The 23933-nt window shown below is 39.5% G+C and overlaps 1 protein-coding gene across 3 annotated transcripts in view; it reads right to left on the bottom strand.

Annotated features, from left to right (window-relative positions):
• The window catches only part of EPB41L4A (erythrocyte membrane protein band 4.1 like 4A), a 242249-nt gene that overhangs the window by 103985 nt on the left and 114331 nt on the right, over positions 1–23933 (bottom strand). For all 3 annotated transcript variants that reach the window (XM_087429928.1, XM_087429929.1, XM_004420315.3), the window contains exons 4-5: positions 7713–7764; positions 826–904 (exon numbers count right to left, since the gene is read on the bottom strand). In XM_087429928.1, the coding sequence (XP_087286054.1) occupies positions 826–904; positions 7713–7764 (131 nt within the window). The remainder of the gene's footprint in view (positions 1–825; positions 905–7712; positions 7765–23933) is intronic.

Below are 23933 nucleotides of genomic sequence, written 5' to 3'. Positions count from 1 at the left end.
TGGAATAGAAACACAACCACAGACTACCTTGGTTATCAAAGACATGATTTACAATTTTTTGAATGACACATTAGGCTTTACCTGAGCCAGTGATAGGGGTTCACTAGGAAAACGGATCACTTAGAGTTAAGTTAGAGAAAACGCTTTTGTTTTCGCTACCATGTGCAGTCAGGTCACTAACGGAATAAGTGAAAACATAACACTATTGTCTGCTCGTTATAAGCCACTTTCAAATGCTGGCATGAACTATTTTAACAATATAATCAATGCCAATTGGAAACTCTGCCTTAATCAAAATAAAATATTTGATGACAAAGGTGATTAATATATTATAAAACATTGGTTCTTTTCTCTCCCTTAATACTAAAAGCAATTATCTTTTCATTTCCTATAGAGATAAATGAAACCCCCCGACAGCTGATATTTAAGCTACAACCAATTAAAGAGAAATAACAGGCTCTTCAAATTTATATTTATATATGCAAACCAAGCATCAAAATATCCTTCCTTTATGCAGTTCAAACGGCTACTTTTATATGACTACAAAGGCTGAATGCATCCTTCACAATAATGATACGGAAATATCCCATCACAGAAGATACAAAATCCATCATCATGTTACCCAGGTCCACGCCATTGTCAAACACATCTATCATCAGACAGTGATCTGCCTCATGCAATGCCAGTGTAAATTTAACTCTCAAAGGAGGTGCATTACAAAACGCAGGTAGACACACATCCAAATGTTTGACCCCAATTTGTTTTAAATAAAGCTTTTTATATATGCCATACATGTACTGTTCAAAAGCAAAGTCAATACCATACCTGGTTATTTCTTCTTTAAGCTTACAAGGATCTTCGGCATAAAATTTAATACCAAAATACAAAGTATATGGAGGTCCAGCTAAAACAAAAAATAGAAATTAATTAAATTTCCATTATAAATCAGTCAAAGTAGTAGTGTAATATTATACAACTATTAAAAATTACACTCACCAAAAATATTTGCAAATCATATACTGGATAAGAGGTTAATGCCAAAATATATGAGGACCTCATAGAACTCAACAGCAAAAAACAAATAACCCAATTAAAAAATGTGCAAAGGACCTGAATAGACATTTTTCCAAAGACGACATACAAATGGCCAACAGATACATGAAAAGGTGCTCAACATCACCAAACAGCAGGGAAATGCAAATCAAAACCACAATGAGATATTACCTCACACCTATAAGACTGGGTGTTATTGAAAAGACAAAAATGTTGGTGAGGATATGGAGAAAAGGGAACATTTGTACACTGTTGGTGGGAATGTAAATCGGGACAGCCATTACATAATAGTACGGAAGTTCCTGAAAAATTAAAAATAGAGTTACCATATGATCCAGCAATCCCACTATAGGGTATTTATCCAAAAGAAATGAAATCAGGATCTCGAAGAGATATCTGTACTCCCATGTTCTTTGCAGCATTATTCACAATAGCCAAGATATGGGAGCGACCTACATGTCCGTCAACAAATGAATGGATAAATAAAACGTGATACACACACAAACACACACACACAGGAATATTGTTCAGCCATAAAAAAGAAGAAAATCCTCCTATTTGCCACAACATGGATGAACGCGGAGAACATTATGCTAGGTGAAATGAGCCAGACACAAAAAGCAAATACTGCTGGATCTCCTTTATAAGGAATCTAAAACAGTCACACACCTAGATGCAGAGAGTAGAATGGCGGTTGCCAGCTGGGGGAGGGGGAAATGGGGGGTGTTGGTCAAAGGGTACAAAGTTTCAGTTACACAAGATAAATGAGTTCTAAGGCTCTACTATACCGCCTGGTGACAATAGTTAACAATACTTTATTGTATACCTGTAATCTGCTAAGAGGATAGATCTTAAATTAAATCTCCTCACCCCCCTATCATCCACACACACACACACTGGTAACTATGTAGAGGTGATAGACAAGTTATTTAGCTTGATTGTGGTGATATTTTCACAATGTATACATATATCAAAACATCAAGTTGTATACCCTAAATATATGCAATTTTTATATGTCGAACATATCTCAACAAAGTTGCTTAAAAATTATACTCACCAAGAATTTCTAAAGACACATGAGAATATAAAAGGAGAAAAACAAGGTGCAGATTTGTGTAAGAGTAGGACTTCAACTATGCAGGTATCTACGTATGTATGGGGCTACGTGTTCATAAACACAGGAAAAAAGACAGGACCAAATATGCCAAAATGTTGCTGGTTCTCATCTCCAGTGAGGTTATGCACAATTTTTAGTTATAATTTTTCCATTTTTCACATTTTCTACAACATACATGTATTTTTTTCATAATGAAGATTATCGATAAACAAAATAAATCGTTTTAAAAACCATCCACCTATTACTAACTGTTGCAAAAAGTACAAAAAAACATATCTGCAAAAAGCTGGAAAGAACTTAAATGCTGAGGAGCAGGCGGACATTTAAGTCAACCACAGGACATACATATGGTGCCATGGAACTGTTCACATGGGCAAAGGGAGAACTTTACGTGCTGATGGGGAAAGATCACCAATCTCTCTTTCTGACTGTAGAAACATGATTGCTTTTGTGGAAAAAAACAAGTTATCCATTAAAATGCTTGGGGATTTTTTCCCCTAGAAGAATACGTAAGAAATTAGTAACAGAGGCAAATTTGGGGAAGAGGGACTGGAAACTTTATTTTTTCCAGCTTTATTGAGGTATAGTTGACAGATTAAATTGTAAGATATTTAAAGAATGCAATGTGACAATTTGATATATGTATACATTGTAAAAGGATTCCTCCCATCAGGTCAATTAACACATCCATCCCCTCACCTATTTACCTTTTTTTGTTTTTTTTGGTAAGAACATTTAAATTTTACTCTTAGCAAAACTGGTAAGTTAGAAATTTCTTATGTTTTTAAGAAAAAAAAAAACAGTTGTCAGTGAGGCTATGTGGTAGGATTAGGGGCAATCGTTGTCTCATTCTCAAACTTTTCTGAACCTAAGAATGTGTTCTTACATATTTAAGAAGACATTTCTCAGTCATTTACCACACACAGAAGAACTATGTGCACAAATACCAAATATATATGAAAAAAAGCCTGGAATTATACCTACATGGGCAAATATAAAATATAATTAAATTAAACACTCATATTGTGCAAAAGGACACAAGCCCCGTGGGTGCCAGCCACATTTTATTATGCTTTTACTTGAAATATTTCTGTTTCAGAGGATAAGAATCTAAGCTGCACTGTTTCCAAAACTGCATACTTCTGAGCAGTGTGGTGACTAGATCTTATATTAAATCTGTTTTAAAACGGATTTGTTACCTGGTGGACCAATTGGTGGTCATAGTTTCTAATTTTTTAACAAAAGCTCTCCCACACAAACAAAAAAGAAAAGATGTGAAGTATGCACCTCAGTAAAGATATTTCCACCTACACATTGTGATCCCAACTCTCTGATACTGTGTAAGTGACAGAAAGTAACCCTGGTCTTCCTATTTTCATTTTTAACTAAGTAAGTAAAGTCACGAACTTAGAAGCTGGAGAAAGGAAATTAAGTAGAACAACAGGTAATAAAGCCATAATACATTTATAATATACAAACTATGTCATTATTTATTATTATTATGACACATTCACGCTATTTTTGTAGAACCCCAAAGCCCTGTTCCTGGTGTATAGAAGACAACCAACACTGGGCCCTGCTCCTCTCCCCTCATCTACACCTTTCTGTACAAGGCACTCCTTAGGCTAGAGCTCTTTTAAAAACTAAATTTTAAAAGAAACCTCGTTTCTTATCATTAGAGTTGATTCCATACGTTCGATTTTTATGTTTACTTAACCACTGTGTTTATATTTCTGACAAACACACCTCTACCCCTGATGGAGATGTCAGGGAGGCACAGCCTATTAAATATTTAGAAGAGCCAGGAAGTCCACCCTCTGCTGATCTGTCTCTGTCAATCACGCTCCATGTTACTGAGCAGATGGGTCTACCTATGCCCGCAGGCTACTGGGGTTGGTGTTGAGGGGGTGGGGGGAGCACAGATGCAGCTAAGACGGTGCACAAAGGGAAGAAGGCATTGTCCAGACTCCAGAATTGCTTTTGTTCCCTGGAACGTGGCAGATTACACCCTACTGACAAAGTCCAGCCATTTCAAACAGGTTTAGTGATGAGCAGTTATGCAGAATTTTGAAAAATACACAATTAAAAACATTCAGGTTGGGCTAATTTTCTTTAAGGACTTTTGGCCAAAATCAGCCCTCCACTTCCCACTTAGATATAAAATCCTTGTGTTCTGAGGCCAGCCCTGATGGCGTAGTGGTTACGTTTGGTGTGCTCTGCTTTTGCGGCCCAGGTTTGGTTCCCCAGAGCGGACCTACACCGCTTGTGGCCATGTTGCAGTGGCAACCCCTATACAAAATAGAGGAAGATTGGCAAAAGGGGCCAGCCTGGTGGCATAATGGTTAGGTTCACATGCTCTGCTTTGGCGGCCCGGGGTTCACAGGTTCAGATCCCAGGAGCAAACCTACGCACTCACTGCTCAAGCCATGCTGTGGCAGGCGTCCCACATATAAAGTAGAAGAAGATGGGCACGGATGCTAGCCCAGGGACAATCTTCCTCGGCAAAAAGAGGAGGATTGGTAACAGGTGTTAGCTCAGGGCAAATCTTCCTCACCAAAAAAAAAAAAAAAAAGATTGGCAACAGATGTTAGCTCAGGGCAAATCTTCCTCAAGCAAAAAGAGGAAGACTGGCTACAGATGTTAGCTCAGGGCGAATCTTCCTCAGCAAAAAAAATAAAATAAAAAATAATTTCTATATACTAATAAATAAGGAATAAATTCTTTAAAAAAATGGCTTGTGTTCTAAATATAAGGCATCATTACCATTTGATTGCATTTGATAATGTACAAAAATATTTCATAAACATTTGATTCTCAACAACCACCTGGTAACACATGGAAGGAGCATCCAAGGAGCAACTTGCCTAAGATCACAAGGATCAGAACCAAGTTTGCTAACACCTGGAGGTCAGCGCTTTCCGGCCACTATTCTATGCAGCCTCTCAAGGAAAAACAAAACTACACCACCTTTAGAGTAAGCAAAGACTTTCATATATATCACTGTTTTATAGATCAATCTAAGGCTACGGAAATGGACATTTTGGAGCAAGGATAATGTCTAGCCAGATACGTTTAGGCTTCCTATTCTGACTACAAAAATCAGGCACTGATGAAGCCAATTTCCAAATTATTATTATCGTGAATCCATGTCTTTCCACAAAGTCTACCCTTAAAAAATCCTCACATAAAGTAAGTTAATATTGTTTCCCTTTAGCAAAAAATACAGAAGCCAGAAACTGGTAATCCTCTAATCTACCGTTTGTGAAGACTAATTTCAAGGTCTTTAAAGATCATAAAGAGTCTCCCATTAATTAGCTCAAGCATAAATAAATCAAGGCTTACCTATGAGCATCCTGCTGACTAGCAAATACTCTATCATTTTTATAGATATTCCTCTGACTAATCTACTGGAGATTTAAGAGCCATTTTCCTTCATTAATTATCATATTATTTCATGAGATGAAATATAAAGATTATGTATTCTTCAGTTACATAATCTTTCTTCAGTCATAATATCAGTGTTTTATTCTCACTGTACATCAAAACTTTGACAGGACAACATTTATTTAGGATGAGAAAGCAACTGCATTATAGATTTTAGATATTTAAGTAGAATATTTCATACTATGTAAAAAATAGATAATTCAAATGTGCTTAGGAACACTTTGATACACACCTTAAATAAAATAATTTACATGTTTCTTCATCACCTGAATAGAAATCTCAACTTTTTTATAGAAAAATCTGTGTTTATTTTAAAATAATCATTCCTGAAATTATTCTAATTTTTAAATTGGTATTTTTTAAGTATTTGGTTCAAATGACTAGATATTTAGTGTATTTATTATCATACCTGAATCTTTCAGCAAAGTGCAGATATCTAGATCCCGAGGGATGAGACTTTTTAAATTGGAACTCCTAGCATTTATATGAAGATACCTCATGGGAGTTGTTTGCATTTATATCTAATCACCCGTAACCTCATACCTCCCATTGGCCTTCAGTAGGCAGCTCACTCACTCAGGAAGAACATGGCACCAGAAGTCAGAAGACCAGTCAGCCTTCTGCTACCAACTAGCTTCTTATCCATGGCAAGTCACAAACCCCTTCTGAATCAGGATTTACTCCTGTGTAGGCTGAGTAGGCAGAACTTGATGATGTGTAGGCTATATATTTTGAGGGTTCTTTCTCACCTGACAGGCCACCAGCCCCCATCTCTGAAACCTGCCACCCAGTTGATCCAGAAGGCTGGCCCCTGAGCAGCTGTTTGTATTGACTTTGAAAAAACCCAGACATAGCCCAGTGGACTGAGGTGAGCTGATGACTCAAACTGGGCTGGTCAGACTCACCCTTCCTAGAATTTGGCATTGCAATTCAGAGACAGCCAGTCAGCCTCTGCTTGTGGCTAGATGTGTAACTTGGAAACTGTGGAGGTTTCCACCACAGACATGGAGAAACAGAGAGAGCCAGTCCAGGGAGAGAAACAAAAATGATGCTGATGTTCAGAGAAACAGTACTTGCTGAGTTCCTGATGGTTTCGCAGTTCCTAGTTTCCAATTCCTTTCTGAGGCACAACTATGTTCCTGCCCTTGGGGCCCGTGAAGCACCATGCAACCAATTTTACCACAAGGAACGAGCCAATACACATGGAAAAAATACAGGCTCAGAATGGGGGTAATAAACACCAGAAGAATCCACTAGGTCTTATTAGCAATAATTTGCACATTAAAGCAAAATGGTTTAACGAGTATAAAGTTTCAGTTTGGGGTGATGAAAAAGTTTTGGAGATAGATAGTGGTGATGGTTGCACAACAATGTAAATGTACTTAATGCCACTGCATTGTACATTTAAACATGGCTAAAATGACAGATTTTGTTATAAATTTTCCCATAATTATTTTAAAAATAATTTTTAAAAAGTAACTACTCTTTTGCATACTTAAGGACCGCGTGTGTGCACACTCATGCATGCACATTTATAAATAAAAATGTGGGTTATGAAATTAAAGTTACAGAATATAACCTTAATTGTACTCTGAATCCCCTAGTAAGATTCATATTGATAAAACCAAAAGCTATCCCCTGAAAATAGATAGGTCCTTTCTGAAGCCACAGAAATCTTTCAGAATACAAGGGTACTCCTTAATTACTGACTCAGCAAACTGAATGTGTGAATGACAAAAACCACTCCTTAACCCAAGAAACTCAAACTCTTTAAAGGGTCAGATGTTCATTAAACCTCTTTTTCAAATCTGTGCCTCTCTGCCTTTTCTGTTTTAACGTGAAATTTTGAAGACAGGCAAACAGAAAAATCACAGACAAAAGTCAAGGCATACCACAAGCCAAATTCAATATTAAGATCTACTCAGAGTCTTTGTCAACTAAAATTTAATCAATGCATACAAAACCCGTTTCCATATTCTGGTACTCAAGTACTAGTACTCATTCCTGTAGTACTAAAGCCTATTTCTGCACCCAACTAATCATGAACATTATATCATTTTCAAGGCATCCTTTAGCAAAGTTAAAATTAAATACCTACTGTTAATCAGTTCTTTGTGTTCAGCAAGGGTTTTTGCAGGATCCAGCCAATACTGTGTGAGGAAAAAAAAGGGTAATTATAGAAATTAGTTGCTTTTCATAGGCCTTCACTTCAAGAATATTTGCAAAGTATTATTTTAAATGACATTTAAATACTTAATAAAGCATTTAACTTATATACACACAGAAACATACATAAGAGCTTTCTGTGCCTAGAACACAAAAAGAAAAATGATGTTGATGTTCAAAGAGAAGCAGAGGAGAGAAAAGTAGTTGCTAGGTTCTTGGTAGAATTGTTATACTGATTCTAAGGTCAGTAACATCAAGATGCTTATGAGTGACAAAACAATGGCGACAGAGAATGCTCCCCAAGTCTCTTTCCAAAGTCCCCACCCAACCCCCTACAGCCACGTCTCCCCCTAAAATGTCCTCACACCCTCTTCACCTCCAGTCTCATTTCTTACAGGTATCACTGCTAGATGTTAGGAATAAAGCAAACAAATTAAATCAAATTCTCCTTAAGTACCCAGGAGAGGCAGTTCAGCCCAGTGGCTAAGAAGGGTCCGAGTCCTAGAGCAGACCCCACTGGATTCCACCCTGCCTCTCCACTCCTCATCACCATGTAACTTGGAACAAATTACTGGACATCTCTGAATCTTCCTCATAGGCTTGCTGTGAGGATTAAATAAGTTAATTCGTGTAAAGCCTTTAGACTAGCCCCTGGCTCATACTAAGTATGCAACACATGCTAGTGATGATTATTATTAAGGTGTTAGGGTCATTCTTAATAAGTGTCTTTAGTTAGTCTAAGGTACTTGCTTATTAATTCAAATTAATCTTTAATGAACAGAATTTCAGACAGTGAGGAGAGAATTTTTGGCCCTGAGGAGAGGCCTTCACCTTTGTGAAACAAAAATCACTGAAATAAAAAGAAACAAGTCTTCAGTCTCATCTCTCCATCTGGAGGAAGAGCAGGAGAGAAGCAAACGAAGCACAGATGGGCGTCCAGGGTTCCCCTAGAAGCACACAGTCAAAGGGATTCCAGCGCCCTGGAGGGTCAGGGGAGGACAGAGGTGGAATCTCTCTCTCCTGCTGCCCTTGACAAATGTTGGAGGTCCCAAGGGCCATGCTAACCAGTTTCCGTTTTCTCATGTTCCTGAATGAAGAAGGGGCAATTCTCAGAGCAGAGAGGTAGGAGCTGGCCCACCTTGAGCCACTTCAATCCCTGCACTCTCATGTTCGCCCTGGAGAAAACATTCACACAGCCCTGACACCCCTGGGTCAGGAAGAGTCACAAGAGGAGTCCAAGAGAAACTTCCAGCCCAGTTCTGCCTTCCCTGCCCCTCAGTTGAGGACAGAAATGCTAACTCCGCTATTTAACAGTAGCAGTAATTATAATATTTTATACAATCCCCTTACCTTTATTCCTAATTACATATACTATAACAACAGTTATTCATACTAAATGTACGTCAGTCATTTTATTGTAGATTTTATTACAGTAGTCAACTCCACTCATGTACGCATAATCTTCACTATTTGCCACTCATAAAGCAGTTTCAGTTTTTCAACTTTTTTAAAAAGTAACCAATACATGTAAGTGTAGCAACTTATAACACAATGTTCATTATTCTGGTCCTTATCACTTCTCAATTTTTAAAGGTCTAGAATAACTCACTTTTAAAATAAAAAAAATATTTGAAGCATAGTCTATAATCAGTGAACTGTCTTTGGAGCCCACAGTGACTAAGGATGTGGCTTTGGTGTTAAAATAATGGTTCACAGGGAAACACCAATTCATCCAAGGAGAGTAGAAATCACTCCACTTGTTAAGCTGTGTGTTGGGCTGAGAGCAGACCCTTGCCTCTAGGCATATAAAGCTACAGATGCTTCCCATGAAATGGAAACATTAGGTAGGTGGACTGTTTCTTGCCATTCATGTTAAGTGAAAAGGTTTGACTATCCCTGGATTTTTCAAAGACGATAGAACCAAGGAAAACACACACAAATAACCATAAACACTTGCATTAGGTTTCTATTGCTGCCATAACAAGTTATCATCAACTTAGAAGCTTACAACAAAACCCATTTATTATCTCCAAGTTCTGTACATCAGTTGGTTTCTTTGCTTCAGGTTTCACAAGATCAATATCAAGATGTCAGTGGGCTGCGGTCCTAGAGAGTTATTTGGCAGACCTTATCCATGCGAACACCTGAGGGAGGGGACTTGGAATTGGGCCATTAGAGGCTTCCCCAGTTTCCCCCAGATGTCAAGGCACACATAATTTTAGGGCTTATACCACACTCACACATGAGGACTCACTAAGTGCTTGGGGCAGGAAAGGAGAGAAGGCAAGGGGCCTCTGGTCTTACTCCTCTGTCTAATCTCATCTTGAAACTAGTAAGAAATAGAAGTTGGAAGAGAGCTTCTTAACCTCCCCTTCTAACATCATCATCCCATGAAAAAACTTTACAAACAAATACTTAAAACCAATTCTTTTTTTTTTTTTGCGTCCAGAATGTTTTTAAGTCAATAAAAAACCCAGGTAAAGAAAATAAGAAGGAAGCTTTTAACTAAATGTAATAAAGACTGGTTAACTTATCAAAAAATTTCACATTAATGATAATCCATACAATTTTAAAATAAATCTCTTTCCTTGAGAGCAATCAGATTTGTGAGGTGAAAAAGTATAATGAAGATTCTGAGATGAATTAGAATTACAATTTCACAGCAAATAAAGGAAAGTCAAGACTCAGTCAAAGGCTGTTCAATCAGCTCCCTGCACATTAGATATGCCAGGCATCAATCCGGCGTGCACCATGCACAAATCTCATTTGATCCAAATGGAAACCAGGGGTTACAGAGGTCAGACGATGATAAATGCCCCAGAACATAAATAATAAAAATGAGCCACCAGGTTTCACAAGCTAACATCTTAAAATGTAAAACCCACTTACACCCAACCAGGGAAAAAAATGACCTTGGAACCAAAGCAGCCATATTATGATAGCATTTGTCACTGCTCATTATCAACAAGCAATCAAACATAGCTCATCTCTGATCACAATGAAACTCATCAGGCGGCTACTCCATAACCAAAGAGAAAAAAGGGCATAAGAATTTGCCAATAAACACAGTATCCCAGTTTTAAGGCTTACATCCAGAACATTCTGGGATGTCGTTCACTCAACACTTACGGAATACCCACTATACATGTTTTTTGTGTGTCATGTCAGATCCTGTCCTTGGGAGTGTGGGAAAACAAAAACGACTGAGACCTGCCCTTAAACACAAGGCACTCACAGCCTAGCAGGAGACACACAGACACAGAATTACAATACAATGTGGTAAGTGAGCTAACAAAGTGCAGAAGATAATGACATATCTCACACATATGAGATAAAATTATGTACAAAGAAAATTAGCACTGCAGGGTGAGTGTAGGAAGGCGTCACTGAAGAGAAAACCTTTGAACAGTGTGTTCACAAATGAAAACCTTCCCAAAAGAGAGAAATGGAAGAGAATACAGCCTTAAATTTTTACAAAAATGATGTCTACCAGCTCAACTGATCCTTAGCAAATGAGTCCATTTGTAAGTGACAACACAGAATGTGATATTCCAAGTCCTGTGCAGCTGAGTACTATATTGAAATCAGTGCTGCCCCATAGCTAACAACGATGCAACTAAGAAATCAATGTTCATGGAGGACTTCCAGAAAGAGAAGAGGTCGCTCAGTCTTTCCATCTGCCTGGGTGGGGGGAAAGGGAGGAGCAGAGAGCTGAGCAGGGTTTACTGTGGCACTGGGCTATGGAATGGTTTTTCTGACCTGCACTTTGGTGTGAAGCCGTCTTGCCTACCCAGACAGTCACAAGGATAGACAGCCCTCTCTCTCAACATTCAGGCAGTTCATTCTCCGTGAACACCTTTCAATCAACCACTCTCCCTCTCCCCTTTCCCCATCTCCTCTCTCTCTCCTATTTCAAACTCATATCCTGTGGTTTATATTTCCTCATAAGCTGGATTTGATCCTATTTTGTAGGAAGATAACAACTAATCAAAACAGACCCTGCTCTCTCATCCTGATTTTGATAGCGGGCTTCCTAACATAGAAGAATGTTAACAGACTGCAACCCCAATACCCAATCGCCATGGAGTCGAGACAACAGTCCTCCCTGGCTCTGACCCTTTGCCAGGATGCAAGAGGCCAGGAGTTAGGTGGCCTTGTCTCTTCAGTCCTGTCAATCTAATGGCGTTTATGTAACCTGGGGAGAAATGATAGATGGGCACAAGTTCCTCCTTACCCTCTGACAGTCTGCTAAACGCTCTGAGCATCTTCCATCCACCTTGGCCAATAATGTCTCAATTTCAACAATTTCCTAGGTAACAGGCATAGAATTAGATTTTAAAACTCTAACACTGTCCAGTAAGTCAATATCCTAGCCTTTAAAAGATATATATTAAATTCAGGGTCCAACCTTTCATTTGACAACTGTGCCTTTGGAGTTTCCTAAAGTTCTAATACCAGAATAAACCCTAAAAAATTTTAGATAAAGCAAGGACAGCATGAAATAATAAAAGCTTTGCTGCATTTTATGTCACACTGGGCATCATGCTGATTCTCGTTTGGAGAATTTAAGAATGCTACAATGATATTTAATAATGTTTCCTATAGATCAAAAAAAGGCTTTAAAAGCACACACAGTTTTCATCAATGTAACAAAACAACCTCTTAATCAAAGGGAATATAAAGAAAGTTGACCATCTACAAGGGACAATGGAGCCACAAAGATCTCAAAAAATGATACCACTGTTCATTCCTAGGACTCGACATAATTTGAACATATGTTCCAAGAAATCGAGGACTGTGGTGATAGCTATTTGTGCTTTTCCCAAAGCCCCCATAGACAGATCTCAGGCCCTCTAAGCAACATTAACAGGATGTGGTTTTAATTTGCTCCTTGGTATGAATCACAGAGCCTTAGGACCTCACGTAAAACCACTGTAATAGAGCTAACTCACAGCAGGGACAAAAACAAGGGCCTGTCACTGGGTGATCTAGAGTGTATGTGTGTAGGGAAGGCGGGTGGGGACTCATAACTGGGCCCCATTTTTCAACAAAAGTGGATTCTAATGAATCACTGTTAGACCATCTGGCTCCTCAAGAAGTGTCAATGGCCCCAGGGACTATTCCTCAGTTCTCACCCCTGGACCCTGGCACCACTCTAGGAGTTATAGAGATAACAATAGTAATAGCTAACATTTATTAAATGCTTACCATGAGCCAGGCACTACAGAAGACTTTACATGTATTTACTCATTTAATCCTCCTAATAACTCTATGAAGTAGTAACTACTGTAATTATCATTTTACAAATGATGAAAACTGAAACACTGAGTATTTAAACAACTTGCCCAAAAGTATAGAACAGCAGATCCAAAGAACTGAACTCCCTTCCATCTTATGTTCAGGCCAAGCCACTCTCTAGAATATTTTCAGAATAGAAACATATAACTACATTTTCAAGATTCTTAGGCTCAACTACCAACTCCTCTTTTTCCAGCTCACTCACTCTAATACTCTGATCCTACCCACACAATTCAGTGACCTTACTACCTTGTCACTGTCCCTCCTCCCTGCCCCCTACCCAGGCCTCACCTCCCTCACTACCCCTTACAGACATTCACTTGCAGTCATCCTCAATTCCCTTGCACAATCTTTCCTTCATAATATCTACCCCAATTCTCTGCCTTCTCCATGCGAGCACCTGAGAGGCTGACCATAACTGGAGACTCAAACTGCACAACAGAGATGGGCTCACTTTAAATTCTTTATCAGTAACCCAAGGGAACCCTCAGTACCACTCAGAATCCTACCACATATTAGTCTTTCACTTACCTGGAGACCTTTCTCCTCCTACTTTCTCACTCTCAGCTGATGATCTTGCTTATTTCTGAACAAACTGAAGCAATCAGAAGAGAACGTGCATGCCTTCTCACCACCTCTGCCAACCTGTCTGCGTCTGTGCTGGTGTCCTGTCTCTTCTCCTGTTACTACAGATGAATGTCCATGCTCCACTTAAGCCTAGCCCTTCTCATCTCCTCAGGAACATGGTTCCAGCAACCTACTGTTCTTTTTCTCGCACCATCAGTTTCCCTTTCTACAGAACCATTTCTGGCAGAATATATGCCTTTATTTCTGCCATATTAAAAAACAAAACACTTTTTTGATTTCTATATCTGCCCATTTCATTTTCACACTGTAGAATAAATCTCTGAGGGGGAAAAAAAAGTTGTTCTATACTGTCTCCTCTCATCTTCTCTTTTTTTTTTTTAAGAAAATTCCTCATCCTTTTTTTTTTTAATTAATTAATTTATTTATTTATTTTCCCCCAAAGCCCCAGTAGATAGTTGTATGTCATATTGTATACATATGTTGCACATCCTTCTAGTTGCTGTATGTGGGGCACAGCCTCAGCATGGCCGGAGAAGCGGTGCGTCGGTGCGCGCCCGGGATCTGAACCCGGGCCACCAGCAGCAGAACTCGCACACTTAACCGCTAAGCCACGGGGCCGGCCCTCATCTTCTCTTGAACCCGCTTTAGAACCCACTTTAGTACCTACTGCAATGACTTCCATGTTGTTAAATCTAATGACAGATGCAGAGTCTTTACTCACTTTCTTTTTTTTTTTTTTAACATTTTTAAATTTTTTTTCAGTTTTATTTATTTATTTATTTATTTATTTATTTTCCCCCCCAAAGCCCCAGTACATAGTTGTATGTCATAGCTGCACATCCTTCTAGTTGCTGTATGTGGGACGCGGCCTCAGCATGGCCAGAGAAGCAGTGCGTCAGTGTGCGCCCGGGATCCGAACCCGGGTCACCAGCAGCGGAGCACACGCACTTAACCACTAAGCCACGGGGCCAGCCCTTCACTCACTTTCTTGAAATGCATTTGTCCCGTGGTCTCTAGGACACCACTCCCTCTGCCTTCTCCTCCTACCTCATCGGCCACACCTTCACCATCTCCTTTGCTTGTTGCTCATTATCTCCCTAACCAGGAAAGGCTAGACTGCCCTAGGCTCACACCTTACATCAAGGCTCATGGCTTTATACTGACAATTCCCAAGTGCATAGCCAGACCAGAACTGTCCCCTGAATGCAACTGCCTACTTGACATGTCCACTTAAATGCCTACTAGAATCTCAAACTTTACATATTCAAAAGAGAAATGATGATTCTACTCCTCCCAGAAAAACCTGTTCTCCTGCAGTCTTCCCCATCTCAGTAAATAGTATAACACTCTTCCATTGGCTCCCATCAAAACTACTTTACTGTCTATCTCTTCTAACCACCTGCAAATCCTGCTGGGTCTATGTTCAAAACACAAACAGAATCTGACAAATTCTCACCCCTCCCAGGTCCAAGCAGCCATCACCATTCCCTTGGATTTCTCAAACAACTCCTTTAATGGTATCCCTGCATCTACCTTTGCAGTTAAAGGAATTCTTTTAAAATATATGTGTATAGGTCAGATCAGTTTACTCTTCTGTTCAACATCCTCTAGTGGCTTCCCATCTTACTCAAAATAAAATCCAAAGTCCTTATGATGGTTTATAAGGCCCTACATGATCTGGTCCCTCTTCATTCACTCTCTCCTGTGTGTCTCAGGGATGAGGTGGCAGGAAGGACCTTCAGGAGGGTGTTAGTGGAAGCCTCAGGAACCTGAAGGAGGCTGCTGGGAGGGCCCAAAGAAAAGCAAAGAGAAAGCTATGGAAGCAGGAAGAAAGGGGACCTTATTATCTAGAGGCAGAAAGTTTAGCAATGCTGTTGCCTGTGGCAACATGGAAAATAAAAGATATACCTAATGAACTGGATGATCCAGATTAGGAGACTTCCAGGCAGACTGCTGAAAGAGCCAACTGGCTTCTTTTGCTGCCTATAATGAAAGGCAAGAGGAGAGATATAAGCTAAAAATGAACTGTTCATTATAAAGGAACTCGGACTTAATGGGTTTGAAAATAAAACTCTCTCATCCCTAGACTTATCAGAAGGCAAACGGTGCTACAATTAAGAAATAGCTTCTGGGCAAAGAGTGAATCCAGAGTACTGTCAGGAAACCATGAATGTAACTGTAAAATTCTTTATTATGTCCTCAGAAAGATTAAATATGATGCCTTAGACTCTTTCAAACTAACAAAAGTCCTCTAAGAATCATAAGGACTTTGTTCCCCAAGAGCCTTACAAGGAATCTAAGGCATAGAAGAGTTTAATTCAAAATGATTTGTGAGTGTTGCCTTTGTCTAATAGAGTTGATTATAAACTAATTCATAAAAAATCCATAAAGTTTAGAAGAATTATTACCGCTTAGGCTGAAAAGGACAGAGACAATACACACTGAAAAGAGGCTGTTAGACCCCCCATCTTCACCAGGCAAAAAGCAGGCTGAGAACACAACTCAGTTGCAAACACATACCACTTTTTATGGAAAGGGAAGGAAAACTCAGGGAACAGAACCAAAAGCCCAGAGGGCAGAGTTAATCGTTACAGTGAACAACTCCTAGGCAGTAAGACCAAGCTCTAATCAAAGAAATAGCTACACGTGCCTGGCCTGATTTCAGACCTGTTATGACTAGTGACTGCTCTGTGCCTCCTGTTTTCTCATGTTCCAAATGAAAGTGTCTATAGCAGTTATCGTGTCCTATGTGAATCTCATCACTTTATGTTGAATGGTGGGGGGGGGGGTAAAGGGTAAATCTTTCTTACTCCCTTAGTTCACAGGTCTTCAGGTCAATAGGAGCTACACTCAAGGGGTTGACTTGAAGAACAATACACAAAGAGTCTGATTTGATGAGATCCTGGACCTCAAGTCTGAGTTCAATGTCATAATAAATGCGATTTAGGGAGATTTTGGGAGGGATGAGTGTTTTACATGTAGGAAGAATATAAATAGTTTTTGGCCAGAAGACAGACTCTCATGTTTTAAAGCATGTCTGCAAATTAGCTGACATTCCTCCCATCAAATGGTATAATCCAATCTCTCTTCCCTTTAAATGTGGGCTGGCCTTCTCTTCACTTCAAATCAATAGAACACAGCAGAAGTAACACTGTCTGAGACTTGGCCATAACAGGTGACACAGCTTTTGCCCCTCCCTCCCTATCTTCCTCTGGATGCTGGCCCAGGGAACCCAATCACTACCCTGTGAGGAAGCCAAGCAACAACAAGGAAAGTCCACATGTTGGTGTGCCATCCCCAGCCTCAGCGAGTGCCAACGCCCATCACCAGACCCATGACTTAGACTTCAGTGACTCCAGCCTCTAGCCTTTGAGCCTCTCCAGCTGAGACTAAGTGGTACAGAGATGAGCTGTCCCTGCCAAGCCCTGTCCAAGTCACAGATTCATGAATAAAATTTGTGTTGCCATAATTTAAAGCCACTAAATTTGGAGGTGGCTTGTTATACAGCAACGAATAACAGGAACACGTCCCAATTCATCAAGATCTCTTTGATCTTCACTCTTCCATTCAACACATTTGCTATTCCTCCTGTGTTTACATCATCTGTGAACTTGATGAGCATGCCCTCTATGGCTTTGTCCCAGGAACTGGTATAGATATTGTAAGCCCTGGGACACACCTTGAAACCTCCACGTTGATATCATTCAAAAATCAGTTCTCTCTGCTTAAGGGTAATCAACTAAACTTTTTTTCAATTTAACCATCATTTTTCTGTTTAGTCCACAAAGATATTATGTAAATTTCCTGTATATCTTTCTGCATTTCAAATACACTAGTTTTATCACAAATAAAGAGGTCAGACATAGTTGTTTTTGTTAATGGAACAATATTCGATTACAGGGACCCACTATTATATCTCCTAGGAGCCCACAGATCATCCTGTAAAAATGCCCTCCTGCCAAGTTGTGACTGTCTCTAGTTGGGCTGCCCTACAATTGTGTCTAAAAGGCTGTTCCTAATCTCTTAGGGGCAGGGCATCTGAGCAATATGTTTGGATTTCTTCCTAAAATGAAAATAAACAGGGTTTTAGGGATGAGAGCGTCTATAAGAAAAGTGCTGATTCCTACTCTAAGATATCAATGTTGTGCTGCTCAAGAGACTTCCATTCTTTAGTAAGTTTCATCTACATTTTGGATAACTGAAGTTTCTACCTGCACATTTCTAATATCTAGGTAAGAGAGGCATCACTGTTTACACTATGGGATCATTTCCTCTTGAAGTAAAATCTTAAATCTGACATACTCTGAAACTATAGAAATTAAAATACATAGGTGGTTAAGTTAGGTTTTGTTAAACTCTATTCTAGCAACTGAATGTAAATGTAGCTTTAGCTAACCAGGTAATTTACCACAGAGGAGCCAAGCTAACCCAAGGGGTTATGAAGTAGGTCTGCAGAAACTGGACCCCCTGCTCAGCATCACCACACACAGTGGTGCCCAACTCCAGAGTGCCCAAATTACATGGTTAGCACAGCTATAAATGGCAATCTTGCCCCTTTTCCTCTGCATTTACGGTGTCTTTCTCCCTAAATGACTTTTAAACCCTTAAAGTCTCATGACTTTAAAAACCTTGTTGTTAGTGATGTTGAGTCAATTCCAACTCCCAGCAACACTGTGAACAGCAGAGCGGAACCCTGCCCCGTCTTTTTGAGCCATCTTCTCACCTTCCGGTGCTGTACCAGACAACGCTCCCCTGCTATTCATAGGATTTTCAAGGCCAATATTTTCAGAAGTGGGTGGCCAGGTCCTTCTTCCTAGTCTGTCTGGTCTGGAAGTTCCACTAAAACCCACCCACCATGGGTGACTCTGCTGGTATTCGAAACACCGGTGAATAGCTTTCAGCACCACAGCCACACACAGCCACCAGAATATGACAACTGACAGATGGGTGGTATAGTTCTCTGATTGGAACCGAACCTGGGCCATGGTAGTGAGAGTGACAAATCTTAACCACTAGACACCAGGACACCTAGTGACTCCTAAATGTGACTCTAGCCTCTTAGGAGCCCAAACTATTCACCTAACATCTCCAAGTGGATGTCCACTGGGCATCTTAAGCTTTACCTATCCAAATCAAAATTATTGACTCTTCATGTCCAAAATCCAGCCCCTCAATCAGATCCTATCACTTCTCAGTTTAAAAATCCCAATAGATTCCCATAGACATAGCCTATCACAGACTCCTGGGCCCTCTGTAATGTGGACCCTGCCCACTACTCCCACTTCCTCACTCCCTTTCTTACTACTACCTAGTATCACTGGTCTTTCAGTTCTAGAACACCTCATATTTGTCCTTGCCTTAGGGCCAACTGTACCAGCTGTTCCTTCTGCCTGTCATGCCCTCCCTTCTTGCTAACCAAGTGTCAGTTTAAATGTCATCTCAGAGAGGCTTTTTCTGACCATGCAACGGAAGTAGCCTCCCAGTCACTCTGGCATGTCATCTTACATTATTTTCAAGTACGGTTTGTCGGTCCCCTGGAACAGAAACTCCCTGAGCCTGGGGACCTTGTCTCTTGCTGACCCCTGCACTCTAGTTCCTGAGACACAACAGTCTCCCAGTAAACATTTGCTGCATAAGTGAATGGAGATGAGAAATAGCAATGCTCCTCTTTCCTCAGAGTCCCAGGTCAGGGGTGTTGATGAGAATAAGGATATAACACTAAAGAATTTTAAACAGGAAGTTTCCTCAATAAATATCCTCTATAAAAATATCCTGCAATCCAAAACACTGATGGGTATCTTGCAAGAAAAAATTAATCTCCTACAAATCATAAGCTTCTAAAGGGCCTACTTTTGTTAATTCATAAAGCAACTTTCAAAATTCACAGTCCAATAGGGAAAGTGAGTAAGTCCTATCTTCTGCCCCCGAAAAAAGCACCTGCCCAACTTTGAACAATTCTTGGAGCACCTCTCGTACTGGAACAAGTCATATAAAAGATAGACAAACTAGTCCCTGTAGCTTTCAGTGCATGCAATATATTTGAAATTTTATAAAATTCAAGACAAAATAATATAAGAAATAATGCAAAAAATACATTTTATCAGTAGGCTACCAGCATATCCGAATCAAATCTCTTTTTATATTCATGGAGAAGATCATCTTAAGATTCAGAATAAGGTTAAATCAAGGTCAATTTATCAGAGGTTTGTATCAACACTCTAAATTAAAAAACAACTAGTTTCCTGTGATAATCAAGAAAATGTCTGGAATCATTAACTCTAAAACCACAGCTTTCCCATTAGCCAATCAATCAGCTGTCTGAAATTCTATCCTTTATAGTGCATTCTGATTTAACCAGGGAGAAGGACAGTCTAATTTAATAAAATGTTCATAGTAAAGAAATCTGCAATATCCCTCTCACGCATTTATATGACTAAGAAAATGTGGGTCACAGAAAACCTGTTTTACTGCCAAAAAAAACACTTAGCATACCCACATATCTTGTTGTATATACAAATATATGTGGGCATATACATATAGTGAGGTTTCTACTTTCTTGATATTTTGTTTTAAAGTATTTGCACCTTTATCATCTTCAACTGTTCCTCCTTTTAATCTATTTTTGCTGAAAAAAGGCACTGAGTGCCATTAATGAAGATAGAACTTTCTATGCAAGATAGAATTCAATCCCTCACCTCCCTAAATCTGGAAAACAACAAATTTATGAAAGCCACAAGATAAAATATCTTATTTATACATAACCCATGGAAGACACACTTGTGCCTATTGTGATCAAGCATCTGAGAGGGAAAAAGAAGAAAAAAAAACTATAAGAGCATTAAGTTCAAGATCCATCATGGAGCTGACTTCAGACAAGTCTAGGTTCTTCAAAAGCTTTTTTTTTTTTTTTTTTTTTTTTGCTGAGGAAGATTCCCCCTGAGCTAACATCTGCGCCAGTCTTTCTCTACTTTTTTGTACGTGGGTCACCGCCACAGCATGGCTGACGAGTGGTGTAGGTCCACACCCAGGATCCGAACCTGCAAACCCGGGCTGCCGGAGCAAAGTGCGCCAAACTTTAACACTACACCATGGGGCCAGCCACCAAAAGCATTTTTGAATCCATGTCAAAATCAACACAACGAACAAAGAAACTGAAGAACAATCAAAGCATGCTCTGCTCCCCGGGTGCTCAGGTGTGAGGAAAGCATGTAACACACCAAGCGGCTCTGTGGGTGGCGGGTCAGCAGGCCCCCCTCTCAGCACTTCCCAGCGTTCTTTCACCCATGTCAGCTGCTGAATTCTCATGATGCATCACATGACTGTGCTCAGAAGAGATCAGACCCACCCTAAACAGAAAATGCTTCCAGAAAATCACCTCTTCCTTTCTTAGCAGAAATTGTTCATCAAATACAGAGAAATAGAAAAACCTACTGTTTTATTAGAAATACAGTTTATTATAAGAAAATTTTTTAAAATCATAGGATCCACAACCATACAGCTACCAGTGACATTGCCTGAACTCATACACCTTCTTCTACCACACACTGTACTACCTCTTACTAGAGAAGAATATTCTGAACACCACCCAGTAGCTACCAGCACACTAAGAATATCATCTATCTGTAATTCCTTACAATCCCACACATTGCCAACCTAACTTCCTAACATCTCAGTAAAGCTTTTTTTCTTTTCTAATATAGGTGAAATCTGGTTAAAATGAATAATAGGAGAGGCCTTTCAAAAGAGAACACAATAAATTCAAAGAACAGCAGGGCAAGGAAGCAGCAGACAGACATGGAAACGTGAGGCAAGGAAGAACCCATCTGGCCTGCCTACTTGTCTAGGTGCGAGTTCTTTCGTTCACTTATATTATAGATCATTTAGCCAGCAGTGACAGGAGGTGGTAATAAAGTGATGAACAGGACACAATCCCTCCCTCAAGGAGTTTCCAATCAAGTGGGGGATCTTATTTAACAGGCAAATACAATGCAGTATTTGTAATGTGCGACAGGAGCATGCCGAGGGCATTTCTGGAGACTGAGGGAAAGCTTCGGGAAGAAGGAGACAGAGACATCTCAAGTAGGTGGTAAGGAGGAGCAGGATTTAACCAGGTAAGAATGAGGAGAGGAAGCACACACCATTCTGAGACCCTACAGAACAGGTAAGGAGCTGCAGGTCGTTCAGTGTGGCTATGTACCTGGAGTGTGGGTTTGGGTGGAGCACGAGTAGGGGGACTGAAGAGAAGAGTTGTGTTGCAAGAGAAGCTCAAGAGCAACCAAGGGCCACATACCTTGAAGGACCTGGTAATCCACGTTAAGCAATTCGGGTTTCCCTTAGGGATCCTTTAAAGAATTTTAAGCCACAGAGGAAACATCATTAAAGTTGCCTTTCTGAAAGAAGTTGTAACTGCAGTGGGGAAAACATTGGAGGAACAATAGTAAAGACAGGAAGACCAGTCAGAAAGCTTTTACAGAAATCCAAGCGAATGTGCTGGCATCTAAAGTAGAATTCAGAGATGGAGACTGATTCTAGAGAGGTTAACAGGTGACCCTAAGTCCTGTTTACAACTGCTGTCCTTAGTTATCAACAGTGGCCCTGTTCACTCTCAGAAGTATCCTGGGTTGAATGGTGAACTACATAGGCCCTCCAGCTATTAAAAAGTAGAATTGACAGGACTTGGTGACTGGTTAGCTATAAGGAAAAGGAGAGATGACTGAGTTAGGAATGACACCCCATTTTGGGCAATCGGGATAGTGGTGGCATGCACTAAGGTACTCAAACAGATGCGCAGGCATCTCAGGGAAATATATATGAGGAGTTCCTGAAGGATACACAGGCAATGGATAGTTTTAAGGGACTTAATTCCCAGACTCCCAACTTCTATGCACACTCTTTCCTAAAACTGATCTATCTAAGAGCAGCCCTGAGATAAAATGGCATGCCAATTCTCCTTTCCACTGCACTCCCCTTTCACAATCCCCTTTCCCAATTTAAAGTTGAAAGGCACTGCTTACCCATTTCAATCTCTCTATATAGCACATTGCCCCAGGGTGTGAAAAATTCCAGGAGTAGAAACATAGGAATATTTTTAAATATCATTGTTAGCAAAGTTGTGTTTAATAAAGACACCATAAATTGTCTTTCCCTACCTTATACATATTTCTGGTAAGGACTAGGCAAGGTCGTAGAAGCATGGTATTTTGGCCCATAGTTGGGCTGTTTTGAACTCAGATATAGAGTAGGGCAGCAGAGGGAGTGATGATTTTCGTTTAATGATCTTACAACTTTCATCCTCCAGCTATCATCAAAATATACATGGCTCATGAGGAAGAGTCCCAGAAGAATAAAGCAAATCAAAGCCCTGGTAAGCCTATCTCATCTAAGTAACAAAACACTGTGCCTTATCTGCCTATCCATCTCAGAAATAAAATTCCAAAGTGAAATTCACAGAACACATGTTAACATTTTCATTTAAATTGACAAATGACAGAAAGCAAGCTGGTATGGCTGACTGGTTTGATGACTGGCTTTGCCAAAGCGTTATATGTTGGACATTTTCCATAAACTGAATGAGCTGTATCTGTAGCTCCAAGACTCTGATGAAAATATAAAGTATGTAATTAGATAAAAGCATTTTATCAAAAACCTTGTATTGGCAAATGTACATTAAAATTAACAATTTTTAATTTTCCTAATCCTTTCTAACTAAATTGGATTAAATCAGGTGCTTCTAAGTAAAAGAAAAAAAGCATAATTCATATTCTTTTGATAAATCATGGTAAAGCATTTTTAAATACATTTCCCAGAAATTATAAAATTGAATTAGTATAATGATTAACAATCTTTTGCAGGTCAGGTGGTTTTGAATTTACTGTTTTCAACTAAATTGAAGGAGAACCCAATGAGCAGTCTGAGAAATCACTGCTCTCAGGAACATAAGACAAAGAGCAGATTTACAGGGAAGATGATGACAACATTGTATTTGAGGTACCTGATAGATTACTAAAAATAATTTTAGATGACATATCACTATATGGTTTTTGGCATATAACTCAGAAGGAGTTCAGGGAATTGAGTGATCTTCCTTTACCAAAACTCCTTCTTTTTCTATCTATCTACTTTAGAAGACAAGGTTACTCAGTGCTCGTACCTATAAAACTAAAAAATAGAAATAAAATTGTTGCTGACATCTATCTCACTCCAGAAATATATTATAACCATCCAAGGGTACTTAGACTAATTGAGAAGAAAAAGCCTCATTCATTTC

The sequence above is a fragment of the Ceratotherium simum genome, chromosome 4 (assembly GCF_057802395.1).
Source record: "Ceratotherium simum simum isolate JZ-2026a chromosome 4, ASM5780239v1, whole genome shotgun sequence".
NCBI lineage: Eukaryota > Metazoa > Chordata > Mammalia > Perissodactyla > Rhinocerotidae > Ceratotherium > Ceratotherium simum.
This window is presented reverse-complemented; position numbering and strand designations above follow the sequence as displayed.